Raw genomic sequence first — 19411 nt, 5'->3', positions numbered from 1 at the left:
TCATTTATCATCTTGCTTAAGCACCAAAAAAGACAGCATTTTTCATTTACTGTTTTAATTCCTTACCCTGGTTGTAATATGACATCTTCATACATAGCTTTTTGTCGACTAGAAAGACGACACTTCAGCACATGTTCATACTTCTTTGTTAGCTGCTTTTCAACATCTCTCTTTGATCTTCGCAAAATAAATGGCTGAATCATCTGAAACGTTTCATAATTGAGGGAAAAAGAATTTCTCACTTCAAAGACAGTTTTACAACAGGAATCTAAACCTATTCACACTTAACACATCTGATGTGATAACCTCACCTGCCATATCTAATCATACCGATATGCACACACTTGTATAGACATTAATTTGTTCTTTAATTTCTGCATGTTATGCTTCAAAACCTGAGCCTTGTATTTTTTTTAAAAAGAAATCTCCGTACTATTCTGGTAGCAGAAACCCCTGCTTTCACCAGGACTTTCTGTCTGAATTGAAGTGTTAAGACAGACCAGAAATTTCAAGCTAAATCACATCTTTTAATTTATTCCTCCCCCCAAGCACTTAACTACTGTAGTAGGACAGATGAGAAAAAACGACAACATACTCTGTGTAACCTGATGACCAGTTTATGGCAATAATCCTGGTTCTCCTCATTAGCTGCTTTTACTGGAAAATCTAGATAAGGTCTGGAGATTCCCGGAATCAGAAAATGTACCATGGTCCACAACTCCATCAATGTGTTATGCAAGGGAGTGTCTATCAGAAGCAAACGATGCTGGCTGTGAATAATAAAAGAAGATTTTTAACCAATACTGCATATAGCTAGTATCATTATGAAACAGACACCAACAGTCCAACGGTTTACTGTAGCTTTAAGTTTGTCAGATACACATAAGAAATAAGTAGTGCTAATAAAATTAAATGTAAGATAAATTATATTTTTAATCTTGAATATACCACCAAACTAGCTTCCTCACCGTAGAGTATCAGGACACACAAGGGTAACTGGGAGCACAGAATATCAGCAAAGAAGAATTACAGTATTATGACAGTGGCAACAAAAAGATCCTGAGTACATCTCTGAATCCTGACCGTTTCAACAAAAGGCACCTCTGTAGGTGCATGTTGCACAGGAACTTGGGCAGACCGTATCAAGACGGTTTTTATCAGTTTTCTGTTAAGAGAACTGTGTGACACAAAGAGAGAAAAATCCACTGCCAGTGAGAAAGCGTTCTCTGCTCCATACCTGCGGAGACTGAAAAGTGCCTCCCAGTGTTTCTCAGTCATGTTCTTTATTTGTTGCATCTCATCTACTATTAAGTATTTCCATCGCATTTTCATAAATGCTGGGTGGCCTTTGAACAGCTGTTTGTAAGAAGTGATACACACATTGAAGCTGTTGGGTTCTGTCCATTCCTACAGAAAAGGAAAGAGAGGATGAAACAGAAAAGTTAAGGCAGAACTCTCAAGTATCTTACAACCAGCTATTTCTTCACTAAGAACAGAAAGATGCCATGACACAAAGCATTCTAAAAGACAGTCTTGGTCTTTGAATTACAGGCAGTTCAGAAAGCAGGTTAAGCACTGCACGTATTGCTCAATATGTTCCAAAATGCCTTTGAAAATCTAGAACCGTTAGGGGTGAATCTCCTTGTCAACTAACTTGTAGTGTTAAAAACTTCTCCTATCCCATCAGGATGTAAGGAACATATAGATAAATGCAGGTTAAAGGTCTTGCCATCTAAAATACTAAATGCAACAGCGTAAGAGTTGCAAAATACGGTACCTGTCTTTTTGCCCTAAGTTCCCTTTGACTGCCAAAGTAGAGAAGTATTTTCAACCCCGGGCACCAGCGTTTCAATTCCAGCTCCCATTTCAATATGTTACAGCTCCGTACAACAACTAGGTGAGGGCCCCAGTTACCTACAGAAGGGGAAACAGCAGTTAACAGTGGAAAGAGATTCCTGACAATTCATGTGGCTTATATTCTGCTTTGATTTTTTTAAGGACAGTGCACTAAATTCATCATTAAAAGTGAGATGAAATAACAACAGAGGTATTTTAAGGACTAATCTATTCTTATTATTTTTTCAGACCTCAAGTACTCCTTGTTCACCTAATATCTGTTTTTCCCTCAACTACATCAATTGCTTGAACAAGAGATACTACATCCACAACAAGCTTTGCCTTACTTACATTCTTAAACTATGCTCAGTACAACAACACTATTAGTAATATCTGAGATGATATACAAGATATACTTGTCCAGTTGTTCATATCTGCTTCTCAAATTTCACTATCTGTGGCCATCTGGTCATTAAACACTTTGTAAGGTGTTTTTATACTAATAAACTGGGCTTCAGAAGAATTTTGTCACCTAGAAGGTAACAGCAGATTGATCAAACAGTATACTTGACAAGAAGGCACCCCTGTGTCCCACAATCCAAGAAAGCTTTTCTGACATAATTTTACTCTGTGCATTAACTAAATGATATGGTTCAGCAGAAAAAAACGTGACCTTAGGCTACAATTCACCAAGATAATGCCAGCCCCAATACCTGTCTAAAATTGTTAGGCAAATGAACTGTCCTGGACATGAACTTACCTTCATTACAAGCCAAATGGGCAAAAAAGGCAATAATTTGTACTGTTTTTCCAAGCCCAGCCTCATCTGCCAAAATGCCATTGAGATTCTTCCTGTACAGCTTTGCTAGCCAATCCAGTCCAATCTTCTGATATTCTCTGAGAGGCCCATACAGTAGCGATGGAGTATTGTATTTTACCTGTAATGTGAATGATTTGATACTTTTTTCCTGAGTTAAATTCATAAGGCATGTCATAAAGCATAACCATTCTGCAGTTCAACAACTAGAAAATATTTATGGTAATTTGTTGCTAAAATGTGCAAAATCATGAAAAAAGCATTCTTTATGTAAAAATAAGCACACACAGTAGCAGGAAGTAGGGAGTCTTACCGCTGTTGTTATCCTAGAGCTGCCTTTAGGTAACAGCATTTCTGCTGCAGCAGCAACTTCTGCTATGTCTCGCATATGCTTCTTTGGAGGACTTGATCTGTCTATACCCTTGTACTGGTCAATGCTGAGAAGGGAGTCTATGAGGACAACTTCCTTCTGAGGACTCTCCCTATCAGAGATATGGTCTTCCATTTCTATGAGAGAGAAAAATTACATTGGCATTTAAGATTAACTTAAGTAGTGGTCACACAAAGGAATTGAGACAGCTAGAATTCAGACAGGGGTCTAAAGGATGCAGATAACTTTTAAAAACAATTCTATGATTTTCAGGCTCGTCAAGGTAAAATGAAAATAGCCCAAGCTCAGGATCATGTACCGGTTCTGGACATTCACACTAGCTAGGCTAACATGACCATCAGCTTTTCACAACTTTTAGGGAGGTTCTCTTATAATACTTAAAACCTATTCTCAAATGTGTAATTCTATCACGTTGGTACAGAACAGATGGCAACTGTGTAATAATAGCTAGCTATGAAGTGTGCTGTTTAATCCAGTGTAGAGAGCCTCTTCTATGGCTCACTATCGTTCCTGAGAATCTCACACATCTTGACTTTAAGACAGACAAACACTACCCTCTTTTCATAAACTGAGAAATGAAACCAAAAAAGGGAAAAAAACCATCTTCTGACCATTATCCAAAAATATTTAGTAATAACAGGAATAAATCTAATTTTTCTAATGATCATTCCAAAGGCTTAGCAAGAAAGCCACTGTACTTTCCATTCATTCTTGTATACAACATTCTTCTTCACTTAAAAAATAAAAAATATTTCAAAGATGATTCACTTAGTATTTGTTTTCCCCTAGTATAAAATGTCTTTTAACAGAGACCTGAAGAGCTAATCAATTTATTTCACCTTGTAAGTCAACACAACTTCTTCTAAACAAGAAGTAATTTACCTTCCTCACTGCTATCCTCTTCACTGTCAGGCTTTGGCTGGGGCCAGTGAAAATTTTCTGCAAAGGCACCTTCATACATCTTTAGTAAATCTTCCAGAGGCAATTCAGCTGAAGGTCATGAAAGGATGTAAATTTAAAAATATCAAAACTTGTAACAGTCAATACCGTTGGTTTTAATCTCATTGCATTCTTCACAACTGTATAAAGGCAGTTCTCTAACCAGAAGTTAATTGAAGAGGTAATTATTAGGTGGATGATGGCAATATTTATTTAATAACCTCGATTACACAGAACACTTGGCAATACACCAAGCAGTTTGCTCACCCAGATTGATTTTTACTGTATTACAAAGCGACAGTAAACCATTGGTTGGGGAGGCAGGGGCATCAAATCCAGCCAAGTGGTTGGAAGACAATTCTAGACTTTAAAGTTATAAAACTGAGCTGTGCCTCAACCCCACTAAACAGTATCTCCATGATCCCTTGTATGATCTACTGAAGCAGGAATGAGCATGCTGGCGGTGGCCAGTCAATCAGGAAACATCCTCGTTAGGAACTTGGTTGACTGGCTGAGTTATAATCCCTCCAACTGGCCAGCTGGCTGCAGCCACTAAGCTGCCAAACAGACCAAACAAATGGATTTGGAAACTGCATATTAATTGCCAGGCAGGCTTAGCTTAATGGGAAGCTTACCTCTAGAAAGGTTTTTACCATGATAAGTGAAGCAATCCCTATGGGATACTTTGCATACATCAAGCTCAGCAGAGCAGTTATTGTTATGTTGCTAATGAAAGAGAGCTGCTAGCCAGAGCATTGTCCCTAAAAGCCCCTTATCTTCAAGTATTTATACTTCCCCTCCCCAGGATCAGCCCTTCAGGGCCCTTTCAGACCTAACAGGTGGATCACAAAACCCTTCTGAGATACTCAAGACAGCTGATGATAAAATGTTCATATTCAATCTGATACAATTCTGGTTTTAAGTATTTATCATGCACTGCTAGAACTTCAGCTGAGCCTTTTGGTGTGAGGTTTTAAAGAAATGCAGTGCTTCAGGAGAGAAATACTTTTTCTCAAGCCACCTTGTGTGATAACTAGTTAAGTATACAGACCGCTTTATGAAGTACAGATGTCCATCATCATCCCATAAACTAAACACTACAGCTTTCCAAACAGAAAAAAATAGATATAACTGAATATCTGAATGCATTCAACTTCTCATCTAGAACCCTATTTACAAATATAATAACTGCTGCACGTTTCCACCTGTGGTTTCAGAGCCCACCACAGAGAAGAATTAAGCTACACGCCTACCTTCTTTGGCTAGATTAGACAATTCAGTTTGATGGTTTATGTTTCCTTCTTTAGCTTCTTGTTCTTCAATTGTTTCTTCTTCATCTTCAACTAAAATGAAAGCAAATGCTAATCTTGGCATTCAAATTACACAATAATCCAGGAAGTTTGTAATTACATACCCCTGAAGTGGGGCATAGAATATTATAAGCTAGCATGTGAAAAATGTGAAAGCAACTATAGGGAGAACTTAAAAAGATAAGTGAAAAGGAGAGAAGCACTTCTGCCTCAGGACAGGATCCAGTCTTGAACTGTAAAGTGTTGGTTGACAATGGCCACCAGAGACAGGTTATTCTGTAGCTTTAAACTGGGAATTTTCTTTGTCAGAAACATGACACAGATATCATCACAAGACAAAGTACATGGGTTGTTCAGTCTGAAATCCTCAGAAGTAGTTTAGTAAGGTTTGAGAAATGAAGGAATGAGGACAGAAAGAATTCAAATCCAACAACAACGATGGCAGTGTGTTTTCAGGGAAAACTTTAGTTTTTCAAATATTCACTGAAGGTCTTTTAAGGAACATTTACTATCTAACTGACTATCTAACCTCTCTAAGAAATGGATGAAGGTTGGTGTTTAGTTTGTGAAAAGCATTGCATCCATGCAGTAACAGACTGAAAATCTGTGGTTTTGGGGTTTTAATACACAACTTATGTACTATGCTATAGATGCACAACTTTGAAAGTTACTTACCTTCCTCATCAGTCAAAGATGTGCTTGCCTTTCTTTTCCTTCCAGATGATGAACAACCCTAGCATTAAATAATTAAAATATTTAAAATAATAGAAAACAAAGTCAGGGAGGTTTTTTGTTTGTTTTTTTTGAAGAAAGCAAAAAGTGCCTTGCAATCACAACAGCATTTGCTAGTAGACACTTAATACCTACTAGCACTTTCCTGGTCATGACAAAACAGATACTCTGCTTCTGTATGGAAGGCAGCACACAATCTGCCACTTCAAGCGTTTGTGGTTCAAGCTACTGAGGTCCAGCTGTGGCACAGAGCCATAGTACACTCTTTCCCTTAAAAACCGTATTGAGGCACAAAACTTTTACCCAAGTAGGAATCAAGGACTAAATTTTCACCAGTCAATAAAAAAGGGATATGGAACAGGCCTACAATCGTTCACTCTCAGCTTTCCAGCACACTCTGTAGCATGGTTTAGCCTGTGCAAATTAACACTCACAGACAGTGCTAGGCCACAGTTTGGCTGATAACACATGCTGAAGCTTGTTCCTAACAGGAGACTCAGATGCAGGCATTCTGCTTGGTGAAAGGGCAGAATTTCAGCATGTGGGCATCAGCTGTGCCATGCCAGATGGCTTAGGGCCTCAGAACAATCCCTCATCCTTTTTCCAATTGCACAGATGTAGCCAACCTAGCACACAGTTTGTCTAGGGCAAAAGATATTTATGCTTCATTCAGTTTGATTCATTCTGTAATATATATACCTACATTTCTCAGTAGATAACTCCAAGTAATGCCTGGACAAACTCAAACACAAAAAGGAAGACTACAGAGCGTTGAAGTAAGGAGAAGTAGCCTGGGAGGAATACAGAGGAATTGTTCAAGCAGCCAAGGATCAGGTTAGGAAAGCTAAAGCCCTCATAAAATTAAATCTGGCTAGGGACGTCAAGGGCAACAAGAAAAGCTTCTATAGGCACATCAGTGATAAAAGGAAGACTGAGGAAAATATCGGCCCTCTCCAGAAGGAAAAGGGAGACCTGGTTACCAAGACATGGCTGAGGTACTCAATGACTTTTTTGCCTCAGTCTTCACCAGCAAGGGCTCCAGCCACACCACCCAAGACACAAAAGGTAAAAGCAGGGACTGGACGAATGAAGAACCGCTCACTGTAGGAGACGAGGTTTGAGACCATCTAAGAAACCTGAAGGTGCACAAGTCCACAGCACCTGATGAGATGCATCCACAGGTCCTGAGGGAACTGGCAGATGAAGTGGCTAAGCCACTATCCAGCATATTTGAGAAGTCGTGGCAGTCTAGTGAAGTTCCCTCTGACTGGAAAAGGGGAAACCCCCATTTTTAAAAAAGGAAATAAAGAGGACCCAGGGAACTACAGGCCAGTCAGTCACACCTCTGTGCCCAGCAAGATCATGGAGTGGATCCTCCTGGAAAATATGCTGGGGCACATGGAAAATAAGGAGGTGATCTGTGACAGTCACATGGCTTCAGTAAGGGCAAATCATGCCTGACAAATGTGGTGGCCTTCTGTGATGGGGTTACAGCATTGGTGGATAAGGGAAGAGCCACTGACACCATCTACTTGGACTTGTGCAAAGCATTTGACACTGTCCCACACGACATCCTTGTCTCTAAATTGAAGAGACATGGATGTGACAGATGGACCACTCAGCGGATCAGGAACTGGCTGGATGGTCACACTCAAAGAGTTATGGTCAGCAGCTTGATATCCAAGTGGAGAGCAGTGACGAGTGGCATCCTCAGGGGTGGGTGTTGGGACTGGTGCTGTTTAACATCTTTGTTGGTGACATGGACAGTGGGATTGAGTGCACCCTCAGCAAGTTCCCCGATGACACTGAGCTGTGTGGTGCAGTCGACACGCTGGAAGGAAGGGATGTGCCATCCAGAGGGACCTGGACAGGCTGGAGAGGTGGGACCATGCAAACCTCATGAAGTTCAACAAGGCCAAGTGTAAGGTCCTGCACATGGGTTGGGGCAATCCCAAGCACAAACACAGGCTGGGCGAAGAGTGGATTGAGAGCAGCCCTGCGGAGAAGGACTTGGTGGTGTTTGTTGACAAGAAGCTCAACATGACCCAGCAATGTGCGCTCACAGCCCAGAACGACAACCGTGTCCTGGGCTGCACCAGAAGCAGCGTGGCCAGCAGGTCGAGGAAGGTGACTCTCCCACTCTACTCCGCTCTCGTGAGACCCCCACCTGCATTGCTGTGTTCAGCTCTGGGGCCCCCAACATCAGAAGGACATGGACCTGCTCGAGTGGGTCCAGAGGAGGCCACGAAGATGACTGGGGGGGCTGAAGCACCTCCCCTGTGAGGACAGGCTGAGAGAGCTGGGGTTGTTCAGCCTGAAGAAGGCTCCAAGAAGACCTTACAGTGGCCTTCCAGTACCTAAAAGAGGCCTACAAGAAAGCTGGGGAGGGACTTTTTGCAAGGTCATGTAGTGATAGGACAAAGGGTAGTGGCTTTAAACTGAAAGAGGGGAGATTGAGATTAGATCTAAGGAAGAAATTCTTTCCTGTGAGGGTGGTGAGGCACTGGAACAGGCTGCCCAGAGAAGCTGTGGCTGCCCCCTCCCTGGCAGTGTTGGGGCAAGAGTTGGATGGGGCTTTGAGCAACCTGACCTAGTGGAAGGTGTCCCTGACCATGGCAGTGGGGTTGGAACTAGATGATCTTTAAGGTCCCTTCCAACCCAAACTATTCTATGATTCTGTAAATCACCACTCCACAGCTGAAAACATGCTTTCATGCCTCACAGAGTTTACCCCTGGTAACAGTAGATGAAACTCCTGCGCAAAACAAAGTCTGGCAATTAAGTTGTACATCTTTTTGGTCTTGCAATCTTAGAATGAATGATTGAAAGCCACTTTAAGTATGAATTCTTCCTTTAAAAGATATGTATCAACTGCAATCCACTTCCCCACTAAAAGTTGTGATTCATAACCAGGAAAAGCATTTGTGCTTATATGTTCAATTGTCAGTAACTACTCAGAAATCTGCTTATCACCATGTATTTAAGGAAAACATTTCACATTAATAAAAACTTTTTTGCACAGGTAGTCATATTTAAACTAATGTGATGGGGTTTTTATGAAACAGAAAGACTTACCATTTCACTTTCTTTTTCCAATAAAAGGTCTTCTACAGGTTTTGTATCCTTACCTGGAAAATTATTATACTTGATGTATGCATTAGTCACTTAGCAATTCTACATTTCTTACGTGAACTTTTAAACGCATTCAACATATATTCAACAAATATTAACAAAATCTAGCACAAAAACATCAAAAAACCCCTAACTCACTGTTCAGATCTGTTCACAACCTATTATTAGCATCTCACAATTCTATCACCAACAAGATTAAACCCCACTGAGTGAAATTATGTAAAACAAGAGCATCAGAATTTATACTGGATTTCTTATAAAATGGACTACAATTACCTTTTCTTGAAATTCTCTTTAAATTCAAAGCTTTTTTCCTTTTCTCTTGAAATTCAATTTGCAGTTTTATTTCAACAACCTGAAATGTAAATCAAGTCTAATAAAGCACTTACATTTTATAAATAAATTACTGGAGATGAAAAAAAACAGAGCGACTTGTCCAAGTATTAATAAGTCAGTATTTACCTGTTCAATGTTAGACCAGAAGTATTCTATTTCTCTAGCAATTGATGCAGCAATTCGCCTTAGTTTGTTTTGTTCTTCCCTTTTAGCTCTCTCCTCATTAAGTTTCTTTTCTTCATGATAACGAGCCACAGTTCTTACCATCTAAAATACCATGAGACATACTGAATTAGGTTACCTCAAAATACGTATTGTTGTGTTTCCTAAGATTATAGTGGTTAGCAGCAGCCAGACGTTGACCATCACTTTATACGTGTAACACTTACCTCCAATATTTCTATTATTATGGTATTTACCATGTCAGTAAAATAGACATGAAACTCAAAGGAAAAAAGAAAATACAAGAACTGTAACTAAGCAATCAAGTAGGAAACTTAATTCACTACTCTCAGTACAAAAATTAGAAAAAAATATCTACTGAAATTAGCACAAACACACACAAGAAAACTTTTTTTCAGACAGCACATATGAAGTCATAGAAATCAAACCACAAAATGTCAAGAGACCAAACATAAAATGAGTTCAAAGAGAGTGTACATACAAGAGTGAAAGATCAGTCAACAGCTGTTAAAGACTGACTTGATTGCAACCTTTAGCTCAGGAGGTCCCTAAAACATTGACTTCCAGAAGTCTGAAGCATACTGCCAGGGAAGGATCATTTCCTATTTGCCCTTCCTATTTCTCCTGTTCTTAAAAACCTACCATTGGCCACAAATGGAGTAAGTGCTTCAAATTCAGATTTAAATTATATTCAAAATGCAGATCTTCATTTTACAAAATGATACATCTACTTCAATACTTCACTTATAAGGAAAAGAGTTCTGAGTTTCCACCATTTCAGAATATTCAATAGAAAACAACATAGTAATTTAAACTAATGACCTTCAGTTGCTCTCTTCATTATCCCAAACATTGCTAGAATCCACAGAAAACTCTTGCTTACTGTAAACAAACAGGTTTTACATATTTCATCTCACACCACCCCAATTTTCATTCCAACACTGACTTAATTATTCCCACTGTGCTGCTCTCTTCCCCTATGGAAACAGTTCTCTACCATGTTTGCACTGCTGTCCTGAGAACTCCATGGTTTCTCCTTCATCTTTTTCTGAGATTAAGAAAGAAGAATTAGACAGACAACCACACTCAATGGAAGTTATTCACAGAATTCTATATTTACTCTTCATTGAGAGGGAATAACTGATTTGTGAGACAGCCACGATAGCCATACTTTTTAAATATGACACAGTTAACATTCCCCTAAAGAAACTATTTGATTTCCAGAGGAACAAAATCCACAAAATCCAAAACTATTATTTGCATCCACAATCAATACAATTATCTAGTCTGTTTCAAATGCTAGAATATCCAAAGCTGACAACATGGCTTCTCATTTAAGTTAAAAACTGGTGCCTTATATTCCCATCACTCCTATCTGTAGGAAAAGATCATTTAAATAGCTTTGCTACCAAGATGAGAGATGTCGAGATCAATTGTTCTAAGTCAAAAAATGTTTTTCAAGTACCTTCTTAGCAGTTGCCATCTTCCATTTTCTCTCTTGGGCAAAATCAGTTGCCATCCACTGCATTTCTTCCAGCAAATAGTCCCAGTGAGATTTTGGTCTTGGAGCCTCTTGGAGTTTGGGCAGTCGCCTCAGGGACCATAAACCTTCCTTTCTCAGTTCTGCTATTCGTTGATGGATTTGATTTTCCTTAAAAAGAAGTACATATAGTTACAATGAAGCTGCAGAATGCACCTAAAATAGTAGCCAAATATAGTAATCGCTCCCACTTCATCAAAATAATTGATAGCAAAAAAAAAGGTGTAACATGCATTACAAAAATCAAATCTGAACACTGCATCAATGGAAAAATTACCGGACTAAATTCAATTTATATGTAAAGAGAATCACAGTACCTCAACTTGTATTACATGAGGTACTTTGTTAAATAACAGGATAAAAAAGGTTCACTGGGCAGCACGAAAAGCAAGTCACAAGACATATACAAACTGCAATCAAATAATTTTTTTTTTAATAAATTGAAATTGTAGTCATATTTATCCACAGAAAATAAACACATCTTCATTACTAGTGTTGCTTGATTCTGTGAAAAAACAAGTTCTCTATCATGTTCCTGTTAAGTAAGCAGAACAACACCTCCAGTTAGCTATAAAAATAAATAAGGTTGCAGTCACCTCGAATGAGTAGATAGAATCAATATAATAGAAAAAACACAACAGTATAAAGACCAGTAATTCTTCAAATTTTCTGAAGGCCCATAAAAGCAAAACTCAGTATGTAAAGCAGACTGAAAAAAAAAAAACCAAACACCACCCCCAACCCCCCCGAAAATAGCCCATTTTCAAAACTCAGAGACATTGCTCATGTTAATTGCTCTCTGTGTGTTAGCTGTTCATAAGTTTTGGGGAAAAACACAAAATCTTACCAGCTTTACTTGCTCAGCAAGCTTGTCTTGAGAGTTGTCCTGTGGTAATACTGCTGCATTCTGAGCTGGACTTTGTGTTTTAGGTGCTGCTGCGACTGCTAAGCCTGGGGGTTTTGATGCAATAGGAGACAGGGACTTGTTAGTTGCTGGAGAGGTCCTGTTTGTTTGTACTGGATACGCAGAAGGCGGTGTTGTGCCTGAGATAGTTGCTGGCGCAATGGATGAGGTAGGTGGGAGTGTATTTGCCGTAAGACGCTGAGAAGTCTGAGCAGGATCTGCAGATGGTCGTGTCAGAGTCACAGTCTGCCCAAGAAGCACATTTGTTAGTGATGAGCCTAGGATTCAACACTGTCTTAGCCTACACTACAGCAGACCATAATGTGGACTTTAATTTAACAAAAAATGTGCACCTGCATTTTTATAAGGAAAGGATTTAAGTGTCCAGTGGAATTAAAAAACATTAACATTTTTCATATATTTTCAGGAAGATAATAATCTTAGATTTTACTGGGCACTGAAACAAACATATTTTCACCCCAATAAAGTTCACACACCTGTTGCTGTATTGTAGCTTGTGGCTGTGACACTTGGCTTGGTGTCTGTCCTTGCACATGGATTGCTGGTGGCACCTGCTGTTGAAGTGGTGCTGGAAGTGGAGCAGAAGTCAGGGGTACACTTTGAGGCTGGATCTTCACCTGAATCTGAGGCTGAGCTGGGGACTCCACTATCTGTGGTTGCTGCTGTGAAAGCTGCAGCGCAGCTGGGAGAGACGTCATGGGGACATTTGCAGGTTGCAGTCTCCCCGGCAGCTGCGGCGGAGGTGTATGCAGACTTGCTGCGTTCTGCACAGGAGGGCCTTTAGATGGGTCATACTGTTGTTGACTCTGTTTCTGCCCAGTCAGCTGCACAGTTTGAGGAGTGGGAGGCATTCCACCTACAAAGCAAGAGAAAGCACAGCACAGATGAAATTAAGATGTCCAATGCTCTTTACTGATATAAAGAGGAAATCAACTGCAAATAGACTAATTTGTTACTTACTTTGCCACAAGACACCATCACTTGAAAATACCACATCACAATCACAAAATAAATCACCATTACAATAAACAACAAAGTATTTCATGCATGGGACTGCAACTAAAATTTGGAGCACAGCAACTAGAAAAACCCATGTCATTATATGTCTTCTGAACTTCTTATACTTCAAAAAAAAAAAAAGAAAAAGGACTAGTGAGATAATGGAATTTAGCCTAAAATAACAGCATCAAGTCTGAATAATATTTAGTTCTTAACACATTCACTCTAACACATATTCTAAAGCTTGACATGACTAATGAACAAAAATTTGCCATGATGTTGCAAATTAGGAGGTTTCCTTTTCATAAATCATTGGCTCAGTTCCAGAATTCTCAGTTTAACCATTTTGCATCAGCACCTGTGACGTATTTCCATGCCCACATGCACCTTTGGAGCCCGTCACTCAGCTCCTTAAACAGACCAGGCATTGCATACCAAGTATTAATTTACATGGAGAAGTGTGTGGTGGGACTAGGATCTTGGAAGGCCAGAAGCCCAAGTTTCTAGTCCCATCACTAACATCTCCTTGTTAAATTAATGTGCAATTGGCATGTGGTGACACAGTACCTTGTGCCGTTGGCATTAGCTGTTGAAGAGGAACTCCTGAAGCCACACCCGGGTGCTGAAAAACCATCCCATGACGGCCCACTTCAATTCGTGGTCTCTTAGACGAATCTGTGATATTCAAATTCCATTTATGGCATGGTATAATGGAATGGGTTCAATTTTACAAAGCAAACTACTACACATGATTCCAACATCAGCTCAGAAAGCTACGACTACTATACATGTGTAGCATTTATGAAGAACATGCTCCAAGGGCAGAGTCCCTCTAACTTCAAGTTGGCCATCTCCAATCTTCTTAGTCAGAACAATCAACCTAACAATGTCTCCATGCCTGCCAAATCCAGCCCTATATATTGTGAGTGGAGTGCACCCTGCACACAGCACCATTCACAATAGATAGCCCTAAGGATCTGACAATTCCCAAGGTGAGGCAAAACTGTATTTCAAGAGTTATAGAACAGTGGGCTCCATTAACTGGTTGGAAAAAAAAAACAAAGAACCAAAGTTAAATTCTGTTTGAGGAACATACCTGCTGGTGCAAGTGCCTGCTGTCTCTTAAAAGCTTCAATTTCTATGGTGTTCACAGTCCCCGTTACTGGAGTCCCTGTATGCGTTTGCTATTAAAAAAAGAAAACAAATCACAAAAGTTCAATCTGTAGATAGTCTAACACCAAGATGTAATTTACAGACGGATCTAAAGAGGCTGGCACAGAGCAAATCCTTCACAACAGTTGTACAATGAACAAAACAAGATTCATTCAATATCCCTTATAAAGTTTTAGATGTCCATAACACATAGATACTCTTCGTTGAGTTTAAATTTTAAAACAATAACTAAACTGATGAATTTGGTTTTATATAATATACATCTACATTTTTTAAAAGGATACCAAACCCAGGAAAATGGGATATGTAAAAAATAAACTTGCCTAATTTATTTTTTTTAATAAATGGAAATTTTCATTAGTGTATTACCCTTCATCATTTGCATAATGCTGCAATGAAGTCAAAATGACGTATTCATATAGTATATAGCTGCAATAAAAAGCTGACATAACAAAAATTGAAAATTGTGACTTCATTACACGATTAATTAGAAGGGAAATTAGATGAGAAAAGAATTTATGCATAATCTGTATCATAAGTAACAAGACACAAAAGTAAGAAACGAGAGTCAATACACTGGTGAAAGCTAATACTTTTCACTCTGTGTGAAACATCAGTAACGCACAAATTAACTCTCATCTCGAAGACAGTTTAAACTGACTTGAGCCTCCACCAGTGTCACTGTCAGGATAGAGCTCCACGAGAGTTAACCTTGAAATATTTCAGGAAAAACTGCTAAGGCTCAGAAGATGGAATAAAAGAATCTCAGCCAAGTTACACAAGTTCCAATTCCAGTTTTCCAGATGCTAGACTTGTACTTGTTTGCACAGCTGGGAAAATGAGTACCATAAAGAAACTCGACGAGGAAAAACACAATATTGCCATAAGGCTAAGGTGACATCAGAGCTCATCAGAAATTACTAGATATTTTGTCCAAGGATAAACATCACACAACTATGAATTAACAAGCCTGGAAGAGCACTATTGATATTGAGATGCAAAAGAAATCACTGGGGTTTGATTCAGCAAGTTGGAGTTTAGCTTCAGTAAGATTACACAGTGCATTAAAACTTTTTTTAAAAATTACTACATTCAATATTGGCAATGATGACAGAGAATATATCCTAAACAATCCTTTCAGCATCAAACTCACATGGCAGACTCATGTACAGGATTACTGAAGCAAACAAGTTTGGGTATATGACTATTTCCATGTTCTTTGGGCCCTCAGCACTACTGGCAAGTACTTAATGCACGTCAGTATTTGTGCAAGACCAATTCCTTTTAGTGAGTTTCCAAGTCATATTTTTTAAATTTTTCTCAATATTTAGTCATGCTATACGCAATATTCTACTATGAAACCTAATATGAGAAAAATAAGGGCTATCCCAAGGTCTTAAGAGATTCTATCAGAAAATACAAACAGACTATGTATGGCAGCCTCTATATCCTAGAAAATGAGCTAAATCAGCACTCAAGTTCGCTAAGTGTAATTTTCTGATGCTGAGAGCCTTTGCCATATCAATGTACAGTAAGGGTTTGCAAATGTTGTGAAAATTTCTTATGACAACATAGCAAAGACAGCAATTTCCCAAAAGAATCTTCTAGTTTATTCACAGGTCTTTTCTTCTCTGATTTTTAACAGGAATTCCTCCAATGTAAATCAAGCCTAAGAAAATAAACACTAGTCTGTATTGAAAGCAACCATAGCAGTCACAACCCTGCATCTTCAATGCTTCATCAAACGGTGTTAATAAACATAGCCAAAGTCACCTAAAATGACTGGGTTTCAAACACTCCTTTTTGAGCTGAATATATCCCATACCACTCAGATTCTATCAATAGCTATGAATTAATAACATTTAATCTCTTTGTTGTTGTGAGGGTATTCGTGGCCACCCTCGCGATACAGCTATAGCTTTAAGATGTGAATTTTGGTTTTATGAATCTCTGACTCCTATTCACCCCTAATGGTCATGGTTCACTGCCATCTCACACTTGATATGGATTAAGTTTTCAAATGCTTGTCTTCTCCTAGGGCAGACATGCAGCATATTTCAAGTCCAACAGCCTGTGTCTGGCAGAGCATCACACACTTAGGCATTTATAGAATTTTCAAAGTCACAAAAACTTATTCTGTACAATTCTACTGAATTAACAAATTCATCTTATGTCCCGTTTGCATCAAACGCTTTCTGGAACATCAGTTTAAGAAAGTATGTTCTCCAAACTCTGCTTCAGATGCCATTTATTTCACATGCACTCTTACTCTGGATGATCACATACTCACAGTTTCAGGCTGCATCTCTACTTTAGGATTTTGACTGACATTTTCTTAAGAGTATGCCTCCCAGCGGTCTGCATCATCACCATGAAATTTAAGTCAGACGCTTCAAGAGGTTATGGCTTTATAAACTGCAGTCACATACCACTAATATTAGACTAATACTGTCCTAACTTTAATTAAAATAATGTGGTACTCTGAAGGTCATTATGCAGCATGCCCACAATAATCGTTCTGAGTGCTGCACTTAACGCACTCAAATTTGAATGATGATGCTGATCAGGACACATTATTTCTCTATAAACAGTTACAAAGAAAAACACCGATGGAAAGAGATGCTAACAGTTTGCGCTAAAAGGTATTATCACAATTACACAGAGACTTTTGTACGTTTTTAACATGTACCTGCTAGTTTCTCTGAAACGGGTCTGAAATGGTATAATACTTTCAGAAGTACTTTACCACTGCTGTTGCTATAGCTTGATGATAACCCTAATCACTTTAATAAATAACCTGATATGATATTACACAGTTTATACAGCTTAGATGAAGCCTGACTGCCTAAGGAGACTTCCAAGACATGTCAGTATTGGCCATAATGAAGAGCTCTCAGTGCAAGCCCCTTTACTAGGCAACTCATTTGTAAAATATCACTATGAACATCCCATTTGTTATATACACAGGAATACAACCCATTTTACATTTCATTTAACTCTCCATTTTCCAAAGCCTAGCTGAAGGCAGTACAGACTGTACAGCTTCCATGGGACAGCAGAGTAATTCACCCTCTAACACCTGCTAAGCCTATATAATTGAGCTAAAAGGTAAATATTTTAGTTGCAGAGGAATTAGGGTATATTGTTTCTCAGAGTATATAAGCAATGGTATCTGGGTAACACAGAGTTGAAGGTAGCTGCATAAACCCATACTAGCCTGCATTTAAAAGCTGCATCATCACTGATCCACAAAAACTTTAACTGATTATCACATGTATTTCTTTACTTCGTTCAGTATTCCTTCATGAAAGAAAAAGAAAAAAAAAAAAAGAAGAAAAAAATTTTAAAAGAGAACTCATATAATAAAAACAAGCACTTCAGTTTCTTCGTCCCAACATTTATGGTAGAGCTAATGGAAAGCAGTTAGTTATTTTAAAAAACTGTGTCTGAGGGTTATTACTGTTGTTTAAAACATTTCAGGGAAGGCAAATCCAAAACCTTCTGTAGCCATACTCAAAACCTTCAATAGATAAAGAAAAAAAGAAAAGAAATTTAGAAGAAATCCACAATTACAATGCCACAGACAAAAGAATCCATATTATCACTATGCAGAATGCACAAATGAACCAAATGCATTAGGGAAACAAAAGACAAACAAACCAAAGTGAAAACATTCAAGCTGAAAGTTAATGAAATAAGCCAGCAACCTGGAGACAAAGGTTTAACTTCCTCAAGGCTTCATTAATACTGATGCATTTGAAGATTGCGAAGTTTGTTTTGTTTTGTTTAGATGATAAGGGATGGGCTTTTGGGAAAATTCTAATTCATCTAAGAAATATCAAATCTGAATGAAGAAAAAAAATCTGGGATGAAACTACATTTTAGAACCATTGAAAAGTACCTGAAATGGTTGCTGCTGGGATGAAAAAGCAGCAGAAACATTTGGAGGAAGCTGGGTTGCTATAGCGACAGGAGTACCAGTCTGCCCATCCTTTCCTGTCACAACCTTTACCTGAGAGAAATATTTTGGGAAAAAAAAAAAGAAGGGAGAATCATTTTCTTTTTAAAAGTTTTTCTTCTTTTTTTTTTTTTTTTTTTTTAACTGTTCAACACACTCATTTTGTACTGATGGTACCTCGCTGAAGAGGGGATTATAACTAAACCACCATCAGTGCAGCTTGGTTTGAGCGCAGGCTGTTTTGAAGAGTTCTGTCTCACTTTTAATAGCAGAACAGAGTACAGCCTTGACTATTTATAATGACTTCTTGTCACTTGAAACCTTTTCTTAAATCCACTTAACATAAAAGTGTGTTTAATTTAACGATTGCTGCTCCTAACGGACAACAAATTAGCATGACAGACAGTTTGAACTTAAGAGAGCTCCAACATTTATTTAAGCAATGAGCACAGCCACCATTCGCTCTTCCCTTGAATTCCCAAAGTGATCAACCTTTCCAGGCAAGGGATGAAGTGCATTGCTTTAGCAGAAAGTGATAAAGAGGGGGGAGGGGGAAATAAAAGAGAAGACGACAAAAAAATACAAAGAAAGAACATACTCAAAAGATGTCTTAATCTTTCAAAAGGATTCATCATTTGAAAACACATAAAGACTTTGCACTTTGCGAAATTCTCCAGCAGTTAAACAGACAAGCGGCTTTCACAAACAAAAGATGATCTATCACAAGAAGGCAGTAAAGTACAGCAAACTCCAAAGCCAAAAGACCGAGGGGTAGAGCCTCAACTGATATAAACTGTAGTAGCGCCACTGACTTCAAGGAACATACACAATTTACACCCGCTAAAGATCTCTCAAAATGTGCGTACCGTAGTTAAAAATACCTGGTATTTCAGCTGACAAACACGCAACCCAACAAGAACACCTAAACAATTTGACAAAATACAAACCAGGTGAAAAAAAAAATACTGAATATCCATTGTCAATAAATTACAATAACAGGCTAGCTTTTATGTTACTGTATATAGAAAAAAATTATTCCTTCAAAATTATCAATAACTATCACAGCAGAAATACATTTTTCCTAGTCCAGAAGTTTAGACCACAAAGCAATGAACAAGTTAACCTTCAGCTGTTACACTG

General features: G+C 38.6%; 1 protein-coding gene across 15 annotated transcripts in view; it reads right to left on the bottom strand.

Annotated features, from left to right (window-relative positions):
• The window catches only part of LOC141931862 (E1A-binding protein p400-like), a 52997-nt gene that overhangs the window by 28951 nt on the left and 4635 nt on the right, over positions 1 to 19411 (bottom strand). For 13 of the 15 annotated variants that reach the window (XR_012625677.1, XM_074844537.1, XM_074844539.1 and 10 more), the window contains exons 3-19: positions 14237 to 14324; positions 13708 to 13815; positions 12618 to 12997; positions 12064 to 12366; positions 11142 to 11327; positions 9620 to 9760; positions 9434 to 9512; positions 9101 to 9153; positions 5969 to 6026; positions 5237 to 5326; positions 3927 to 4034; positions 2967 to 3160; positions 2597 to 2774; positions 1778 to 1914; positions 1238 to 1407; positions 596 to 770; positions 67 to 203 (exon numbers count right to left, since the gene is read on the bottom strand). Coding sequence is in view for 14 of the 15 variants with exons in the window: in XM_074844537.1 (XP_074700638.1) it covers positions 67 to 203; positions 596 to 770; positions 1238 to 1407; positions 1778 to 1914; positions 2597 to 2774; positions 2967 to 3160; positions 3927 to 4034; positions 5237 to 5326; positions 5969 to 6026; positions 9101 to 9153; positions 9434 to 9512; positions 9620 to 9760; positions 11142 to 11327; positions 12064 to 12366; positions 12618 to 12997; positions 13708 to 13815; positions 14237 to 14324 (2585 nt within the window). In the remaining variant the exon portion in view is untranslated. The remainder of the gene's footprint in view (positions 1 to 66; positions 204 to 595; positions 771 to 1237; positions 1408 to 1777; positions 1915 to 2596; positions 2775 to 2966; positions 3161 to 3926; positions 4035 to 5236; positions 5327 to 5968; positions 6027 to 9100; positions 9154 to 9433; positions 9513 to 9619; positions 9761 to 11141; positions 11328 to 12063; positions 12367 to 12617; positions 12998 to 13707; positions 13816 to 14236; positions 14325 to 19411) is intronic. The other 2 variants (XM_074844544.1, XM_074844551.1) reach the window with 1 other exon arrangement.

Source organism: Strix aluco, chromosome 18 (assembly GCF_031877795.1).
Source record: "Strix aluco isolate bStrAlu1 chromosome 18, bStrAlu1.hap1, whole genome shotgun sequence".
Lineage (NCBI taxonomy): Eukaryota > Metazoa > Chordata > Aves > Strigiformes > Strigidae > Strix > Strix aluco.
Note: the sequence above shows the minus strand (reverse complement) of the source record. Positions and strands in the feature narration are given on the sequence as shown.